This window comes from Plasmodium falciparum (assembly GCF_000002765.6).
Source record: "Plasmodium falciparum 3D7 genome assembly, chromosome: 13".
Classification (NCBI taxonomy): Eukaryota; Apicomplexa; class Aconoidasida; order Haemosporida; family Plasmodiidae; genus Plasmodium; species Plasmodium falciparum.
The window spans coordinates 735,001-745,000 of record NC_004331.3 but is presented as its reverse complement, the minus strand read 5'-3'; the positions used below and the strand labels follow the sequence as shown (position 1 = coordinate 745,000).

The 10,000-nt window shown below is 17.4% G+C and overlaps 4 protein-coding genes across 4 annotated transcripts; 2 read left to right on the top strand and 2 right to left on the bottom strand.

Moving 5' to 3' along the window:
- Positions 1 to 150: 150 nt before the first annotated feature.
- PF3D7_1317900 (nucleolar complex protein 4, putative) lies at positions 151 to 3,075 on the top strand (the record flags this gene model as incomplete). The annotated part of the gene is made up of 1 exon (XM_001349879.1): positions 151 to 3,075. One exon carries the CDS (start codon positions 151 to 153, stop codon positions 3,073 to 3,075), a length of 2,925 nt encoding a protein of 974 aa, XP_001349915.1.
- A 471-nt stretch (positions 3,076 to 3,546) lies between these two features.
- On the bottom strand, positions 3,547 to 4,474 carry PF3D7_1317800 (40S ribosomal protein S19; the record flags this gene model as incomplete). Its single annotated transcript, XM_002808973.1, has 2 exons — positions 3,547 to 3,981; positions 4,472 to 4,474. The coding sequence occupies 2 exons, from the start codon at positions 4,472 to 4,474 to the stop codon at positions 3,547 to 3,549; spliced, it is 438 nt and encodes a 145-aa protein (XP_002809019.1).
- Positions 4,475 to 6,047: 1,573 nt separating this feature from the next.
- PF3D7_1317700 (conserved Plasmodium protein, unknown function) lies at positions 6,048 to 6,521 on the top strand (the record flags this gene model as incomplete). Its single annotated transcript, XM_001349877.1, has 1 exon — positions 6,048 to 6,521. The coding sequence occupies one exon, from the start codon at positions 6,048 to 6,050 to the stop codon at positions 6,519 to 6,521; it is 474 nt and encodes a 157-aa protein (XP_001349913.1).
- Positions 6,522 to 6,932: 411 nt separating this feature from the next.
- Positions 6,933 to 9,463, bottom strand: PF3D7_1317600 (conserved Plasmodium protein, unknown function; the record flags this gene model as incomplete). The annotated part of the gene is made up of 7 exons (XM_002808972.1): positions 6,933 to 7,016; positions 7,113 to 7,174; positions 7,273 to 7,393; positions 7,477 to 7,552; positions 7,701 to 7,742; positions 7,836 to 7,967; positions 8,118 to 9,463. The coding sequence occupies 7 exons, from the start codon at positions 9,461 to 9,463 to the stop codon at positions 6,933 to 6,935; spliced, it is 1,863 nt and encodes a 620-aa protein (XP_002809018.1).
- Between the last annotated feature and the right edge of the window lie 537 nt (positions 9,464 to 10,000).

The window sequence follows — 10,000 nt, the reverse complement described above, 5'->3', positions numbered from 1 at the left end:
GGTCAATCAAAAAAAAAAAAAAAAATAATAAATAATAAATAAAATAATAATAAATTAAATTTTTTCTTTTTTTTTTGTTTTATTATTATTATATATTATTTATTTATTTATTTATTTATTTATTTATTTATTTATGTTGTTATTTAAAAGATGGAAACAAAAAAGAAACATTCGTCAGGTGTTTCCTCGTCAACAGCATCATCTGCGACAAACGAGATATGTTTGTTATTTAAATTAATACAAGAATCTCATAATAGGAAATATATTATAAATAAATTGACTGAACTTTTTTTATTAATATATAAAGAAAGGTTGAAGAGAATGTTATTATATTGTTCAAACGTTGAAGAAGGAAGGAATGATAATAATATAAATAGTGATATAAATAATTTCGATGAAAAATTAAAATATTTTTTTCGAAAGGATTCAATAATTTTTGATATTCCAAGAAAACAAAAAGGATATAACAAATATGATGAATGGTTAGATGTATGTTTTGAGAAATTTTTAAATTTATTATTTCAGTTATTAAAAAATGATGATGAAATATTTGTTAAGAAAAGTCTCTCCATATTATTTGGATCTTTACAATTTGAATTAAAGATATTTGAAAAGTTGATGAAAACAAATTATGATAATAATAATAATAATAATAATAACAACTCTAATAATTTATATTCGAATGATAATATAAATGTATATGATAATAATTTAAATAAGATAACTGAAGATGAGGGTGGAAAGAAATACTTCCCTATAAAATTATACAGACGAATTATTATTGAACTTTTAAATATGGAGCATATAAGTGTTAATACTATAAAACATATTTGTAAAAGCTATATATGTTTTTACTATGACCTTGATTATTTTTTCTTATGTATATATAATAGTCTATGTAATGAAAACAAATATGTAGATTCGAAGAAAAAAAAGAATAATGACCCTAGTAATGTTGATACGAATAAGAAAAATAATAACAACAATAATAATAATGATAACAACGTAGAATCAACGAAAGAAAAGGAACAAAATGGATGTAATTTTAATTTTCCAAAGGATAACCATAATATCAATCTATTAATTTTTATTATCCTAATAAACTCCATTAAACCATATAAAAAAGTATGTCTTAATACAAATGAGAATAATAAAAAAAAAAAAAAAATATATTTGAAAAAATTTAAAAAACATGATTTGTTCATAGATGATCAAGAAAATGTATCAAGAAAAAGAAAAAAAATATATAACAACAACAATAATAATAATAATAATAATAATAATAATAATTCACAAGTACATATCAATAAATACTATAAATTTTCAGAAATCAATGATTCCCATGTGAATAAAAATGAAGTAAAAAAAAAAAAAAACAATATATTTGAAAATTATTATAGTGATGATAGTAGTAGTATTAAACATTTATCTTCAAGTTCAGATGATGAAAATAAATTAGATGAAGAAGATTTTTTAAAGGATGTAAATTTAATAAATAATATGAATAGTGATATGGATTTTTCTGATGATATGTTATTAGAAAATACCAAAGAAAAAATTACGAATAAAATAAAAGAAAGAAAAAATAATTTCTTTATAAATATACATATAGATGATAAATTATATTGTAATATATATTCAAGTTGTTGGTTTTATTTTATAACAACACATGTTCATATATATACAATGATATTACAATTATTACATTCTATACCAGTATATGTATTTCCATATACAAATAATCCATATTATTTAATTGACTTTTTTAATATTTCATTTTATAAATCACCAAACCTATATATTTCCTTAGCTGCATTGCCCGGTATATTTCATATTTTAACAGAATTAAATGTAGGTAATGTGATAAATGAAAATAATTATAGTAATATAAATATTACAAAACTAGAAAACGAAAAGAAAGATAATTTAATAAATGATGTGATGATAAAAGAGGAACACATATCTGATGAAGAGAAAAAAGAGAAATTAAATATATCACCAAACAATAGTAATAATGAAAATGTAAAAGAAGAAGATTGTAATATAGAGGATAATAAAAGTGATCAGAGTAATAATAATACTATAAGTCATAACGATGATGATGATGAGGAGGAGGAGGAGGAGGAGGAGGAGGAGGAGGATGAAGATGCTACGAAAGAAAGTAACATTTTTAATGATGAAAACAAATTAAATAATAATATGTATACAGATTATTATAAAAGATTATATGAATTAATAACTCCTGCTAGTTTTTATTATGATGATACACACTTTTTAAAAATTATTCATTTATCCATAAAAAATAAAATGATACCTATATATTATATTCTTTCCTTTTTAAAAAAATTATTACGTATAGGATGTCTAACTTCATATAATATATCTATTAATATTTTAAGTGTTGTATACGATATATTAAATTATTTTAAAAATGAATTATATGAAGCTATGTTTATTTCATCTTCTCTATTTATGATTATGGATTTTAAAAAGGATTCCTTTTGTTATGATAATTTGTTAGAAAATTTTGACAAAGATAAAATTATGGGAATGTTAAAAATGAATTCTTTATTTTTAAAGGACACATGTCGTCAAGATGAAGATGATCCTCTTATTAAAAAAACAAAAAACGAAAGTTCATATGAATTTCATAATAATATTAATCATATTGAAGGTAGTAATAAAGGTCATATAATTATAAATGATGATGATGAAAAAAAAAAAAAAAATTTGTTTAATATACAGGAGTGTATCCCTGAAAAGTATAAAATAAATATGAATAAATTAAACAAGAAACAACTTTATATGATTAATCATATATTTTATGAAATTATTTTAATAAATAATCATATATGTGATAATTTAAAATTTTATTCAAATGTTTACTATTATAATTTTGATAAAGATAGTTCTTATAAATCACATGACTTTTATAATGACCCAAGTAAAATGAATTGGTTAAAGGAAACTTCCCTTTTTTCATCTTTAAAAAATTTTTTGAGTTTTAAGAAAAAGCGCAAAACGGAAACAACACCGACAACAACGCAAAATAAAATTGGCACCTTATTCTTGTAATGTAGTAAAAGCAAGAATATTATATGTATGTATATATATATATATATATATATATATATTTATTTATTTATTTATTAATATTTATATATATATTTTTTTAATTACATTGTTTAATATAATTCAAAGCATTGAATGCATATATACATAAAATGTTTTTTTTTTTTTATATACTTATAATTATTTTTAAAAACGTTATGAAAAAATATGAAAAAAAAAAAAAAAAAAAAAAAAATAAACAAAAATGTAAATATAAATATATAAATATATATATATATATATATATATATATATATATATATATATATTTGAATCATTCCTTGTTATATAATTCCAACTGTATATATTTCTATTAAATTTCTTGATCATAAAAAAAATGTTGAAATAAAACTTTACATAATATATATATATATATGTGGGTGTTATATTATATATTTTTGTCATTTTTACGATTTGTGTTTTTTTATTTCTTCTTTATTTTAATGGAATGAAACGAGATGAATGTGTAGCTCCAATACCTGGTTTTCCATGTCTTGTGTGTTTATAAGTAATTGAAAATTCACCAAGATAATAACCAATCATTTCTGGTTTAATTTCTACATTCGTATATTGTTTACCATTATGTACAGCTACAATAGATCCTACCATTTCTGGTATGATGGTCATATTTCTTAAATGGGTAGGGACAGGATTTGGCTTTTCTCCTGGTTCACAATTTTTTTTAGATTTTCTAATTTTTTTTAAAAGTGATTTAGCTTTCTTGCTTATTCCTCTTTGGAACTTTCTTCTTTGTCTTGCTTTAAATAATTTTATAAGTTCATCTTGGCTTAAGTCTAATAACTTATCTAAATCAACACCTCTATATTGAAAGGTACGAAAGGTTCTCTTCTTGGGCTTATTTGCATCCTCCTGAGAAAAAAAAAAAAAAAAAAAAATAAATAAATAAATAAACAAGCATATTAATATATTATACATACATATATACATATATACATATATACATATAAACATATATACATATATACATATATGCATATATACATATATACATATAAATAAAAATAAAAATATTTGCAAAATATATGACGTAACAATAATGTAGGTATTAATGTACTGCATATATATATATATATATATATAATATAATACTATTTCTATATATACGTAACGTAACTTTAAACAATATTTATTATATAAATATATATTTTCCAATTACATATAACATATATATTTTTATACATATACATTTTTTTTTTATATTTATTTAAATCCTATATTTTTTGCTTATAAATATTAACATAAACAAAAATATATATTATTTTCTTAATAATAAAACAAACATATACATATTTTCATATATTTCTACAGATTTAATTATTTTTTAATATTTGTTAATTACCATTTTTTTCTTTTTCGAGATTTAAATGTTTAAAATACAAAAAGTTTCCTTTTATATATATTATAATATAAATAAGAATAGAAATAAGGGTTTCTAAAATATTAATATAATAATTTATGAAAAAGTTATTTTCTTTTACTTTTTTTATTTTATTTTATTTATAATTTTTTTTTTTTTTTTTTTTTTTTTTTTTGAAATAAAAAGAATTAATTTAATTTTATATAATATAATTATATATAATATATACATACATATATAATAAATATATAATAATATTATTAATATATATAAACTTAAATTTTACATATATAAAAAAATAGATATAATATAATATTGTTATAAATTTTTATATACTAATTTTGTTACAATATTTATTTTTATTTATGTATATATGTATAATATATATATATAATTATTTTTATAGTAGTTCTCAATATATTTGTTTTTATTTTTTTGGGATATTCGATATAATATATAGCTTATTTTTTTATTTTTATGTTAAATTATTTACATATATTTCATTATATATAATAATTATTATAATATATATATATATATATATATATTTATTTTATTTTATATATATATTTCCTTTTAATATATAAAATAAATATTATACTTGTATTATTTTATATACAAATATAATATAATTTAAATTCATATGTATGTATATATAACATTTCATCTTATAGTAGTTTTTATTTTATAAACTCTTATCTATACAATTTAATACACTTTAAGCCCTTTTCATAAATAAATAAATAAATATATAATATTGTATATATATTATTAAGTATATATATATATATATTATAATACATATATACATATATATATATATACATATATATATATATATATATATATATATATTTAACATATAATTATATATATTTTATATTATATAAATATATCTTTAAAAAGCTATTATTATATTTTATAAGAATTAAATTGATACCCCAATATATTTAATGAGTGTACATTATTTATTATTATTCTATATATTTACAATTATATTGAAGAAAAATATTAAGTATATAAATAATATATATAAAATATATATAATAATATATATATATATATAATAAAGTATAATACCACCCATTTTTTTTATATGTCAACTTTGATATTTTTTTATAAAAAAAAAAATATATTGTATACTTTTTAAAACACTATATTATAAAATTTATTATTTGTTTTTTATATTTTTATATAATATAATATAATTTTTATAACAATATTATTATTTTTTATTTATTTATTTATTTTTTTTTTTTTAAGAGTTCTTTTTAAAAATAAATAAGAACTGTTACAAATATATGGACATAAAATAAAGAGCATGAAGGAAAAAATAATGGATAAATAATTTTTTATTAATATAAAAAAAAAGAGAAAAAAATTAAGAATTAAAAAATATTCGTACCATTTATTCTTGTGAGTCTATTTTATATTAAATAATTATTAAAGATAAACAAGTAAATGAATATATATATATATATATATATATGTATATTTATTTATTTATTTATTTGTTAAATATTTTAAGTACTATATATTTTTATAGTTTTTTTATAAAATGAAGGAGAACGTATTAATTAATGAAAATATAAAGGCACATGAAGAAAAAGGAAATTTGAACGATGATAAAAGAGACGAACATATGATATCTTTAAGAGGATTAAATATTTATTACAAAGATAAATTAGAAAATTTAAATACTATTAAAAATATTGATAATAATAAGAAATTTATAAAATTAGTTCTTGAAGATGTCGATTTAAAACCTGAAGAAATTATGAAACACATTCTACATCTCTTAAAAGAAAAAACAAGTTTACATACTATATTAGAAATTAATAAACAAAAATATAAAATAAAATATAAAGAAATAATACCAGATGATCATATTTTATTTACTCAAAATATTCAAAATATTACGAATTGTAAATATGCATTGTTAGGTATTTTAAAGGTTTCGAAATACACAAAAAAAAATACATTCAATGAAAAATTACTCCAATCATGGCAAGACGTGCCAATGGAATTTTAAAATAATAAACATGATTACTTTAGAAGTATCTACACTCATAAATACATACATACATACATACATACATATATATATATATATATATATATATCATCACTATTATTATTTTTTTTAAAATATCATTTTTTATGATCCTTACTTTTTTTTGTCATTAATATTTGAATTAATTAATTTATTTATTTATTATATAATATATATATATATATATTTATTTATTTATTTATTATTATTATTTTTTTTTTTTTTTTTGTTAATCATTATATGTATATGTCATTTGTTTATGGTTAATATATCATTTTATTATTTTTTTTTTTTTTATTGTTTTAAAATTAATTAAAAAATTATATATTTAATAATTAAATATCCTAGGAATTAAAAAAAAAAATTTAAGAATTAATATAATATTTAATTTTAATCGATAACATAAGAATCTGGTAAAAATAGGATGTATGAATCGTCGCTAAGATTTGATTCGTCAACTGTACAAGGAATATCCTACAAAAAAAAAAAAAAAAAAAAAATAATAATAATAAAATAAATAAATATAAAATGAAAAAAAATAATAAATAATTTTAATATGTATATCATTACATCGGTTAAGGGAAATTTTACATCTATTTGGTAACCATCTTCTAGTCCAAGTTCGTTATTATCTACATAAAATATAAATAAATAAATAAATAAATATATATATATATATATATATTATAAATGTTTGTTATCTATTATATATTTACACATGAATCCTTACCAAAAGACATATTTTTATCACATAAATCTCCGTCAAAAAACATTTTAATATTTTCAATTTTATCATCAGACAATTTAAATGTATGTCCTAATTTAAGGGCCAAATCACCAAATGTTTTATTCTAAAAAATGTAAATATGTATATGCACATTGACACATATATATATATATATATATATATTATTTATGTATAACATTATATAACCTTATTTATAACAACGTTATCAAGACTTCTGTTTTTTATTATTTTTCCATCCGTTCCTATAATTTTTACTTTCAACCTATAAAGTTATAAATAAAACGATTTCACATTAGCATGCGTATATATATATATATATATATATATATATATATTCAAACCATGCACAAGTATTTGTTATTTCATATTATATAATATATTATCTATTTTTTTTTTTTTTTTTGTCCTACTTTATTTTTTCCGTCTCACACAACTTTTTAAAAGTAAAATTGCTAAAAATATAAAAGAAATAAAATAATATAGACATATATGTACATATACATATTATAAAATATCCACATATTTTATCTTTCAATATTTATTACTTTTCCTTTTTAAGATACTCCTTATTTTTCTTAATAAAATTCAAAAAATGCTCATTATAATTTGTTTTTTTTTTGTCTGATTTTTCAATGTTATGTATTTGTTCTATTTGATGGACAATTTTATCTATAGAACTGAATATGATTGAAAGAAAGAAAAAAAAAAAAAAAAAAAAAAAAAAGAAAAAAAAAAAAGAAATATGTTATATGTACATAAATAAATAAATAAATAAATAAATAAATAAATATATATATATATATATGTATGTATTATTTTATTTTTACTAGTTCATTTCGTCTACATCAAAACGGTATTTCTTGAGGCTATCTATATTTTGAACATTCTTTGAAGATGATTTTTTTTTAATTTTTTTAGAATTATCATGCACTGAAGATAGATATTTATGAGATTTATAACTAAATAGTTGTGTGTCTAATTCATACTTGTTATTTGTTTGAGTTGTATCTACATGATGATATTTGTTTAGACTCTTTAGGTTCCATATTTTTTTTTTTCCATTTTTATGATTAATAAATACAGGATAAAAGTTGTTTTTATCCTTATTTATGTATTTAAAATATATATATTTAAAAAATGGAGATGCATTATGATTTTGTGGTTTATTCTTAAACAATTCCAAGTTATAGGTCCCATCATTATAACAATTATGGTTATCAGTAATATGTTTCTTATTATTATCCTTAGTAAGGTTTTTATTTTTATTTTTATTTATATTTATTTGCTTCTTTAGGTGTTTATCCTCTTTCAATAAATTAGAATAATAAAAAAGGTCATCATATTCCTGGTTATGCCAACTTAAAGAGGAAGAGGAGCAATCACTACAATAATTTATTTTATGATAAATATATGAATTATCATCATATTTATGTTTTACATAAGCTTCTTTATTTTTATAAATTCTATCATTCTTTTCTTTTTTAATAAAACTATTTAATGATATTACACTAGAGGTAGAACATGACATATCACTTAAATAATCTTTATCCATATGTAAATTTGAATTTAAATTATCTTCCATTAATTTATCTTCATTTCTATTTTTGTTTACAAGAAACATATTTGTTGTATTACTTTTATTAAATGAATTATTTATTATATCTGAGTTTTTAAAAAGTTTAAGAAAATTATCATTGTTTATAACTATAGAATTCCCTCCTGTCGTATGACCAACTATAACTTTCTTATTTAATTTATATTTATTAAAAGTAATTTTTTCATTTTCTTTATAATCTTCCAAAAAATCACATATCTTATATTGTTCTACATCCTCATTAAGTATATTATTATGCTTATCATCAAAGAGATTATATTTATTATTATCATTATTAATATTATCATCCGTTTTATTATTTAACTCATTTTCATCTAGTAATTTTTCATAATGATCAATTTCTTTTGTGAGACAATCTAAGATGGTTTCATAATCAATCTTTTTGTCATCATTTTTAAAATTGTTTGATTTGTTAAAAATATCATCATACGTTTCGTTTTCTTCCTTTTCATTATTTTGTTCTCTCTTATTTTTTAATTGATTTTTTATGTATTCTTTCGATTTTTCAAGTTCTTCAAGGGTATGTTTAATTAACTGGTACCTCACTTTTTTATCCATTAGAAATTGACGAAAAGTTATATTTTATATAATAAACTTGTTATATATTATGAAGCATAAAGAAAAAAAAAATTATATATATATATATATATATATTAAATGAATAACTGTCTTGAATACATAAAAAAAATAAAAATAAAAATATATGTATATTTATATATATATATATATATATATATTTTATAATATATACTATATGATCTTTTCAATATATAACAAATAATGCTTTCATATATTTTTTTCTTTCTTTTGAGGGAGGTGGCGGAATACAAATTGTTTAAAGTACAAATTACACCTCTTAAAAAAAATGAAATAAAAATATAATTATGATATTATATATATATATATATTATATATATATATATATATATATATATATATATATATTATTTTTAATTTTTTGCTTTTGCAATATTTTCCATGAGGTAGTACACATTAAAAAATCGTTTACAATAATATATATATATATATATTTATTTATTTATTTATTTATCTTTTTACGTTTATGTTCTATTAATTGATAAGAAAAAGAAATAA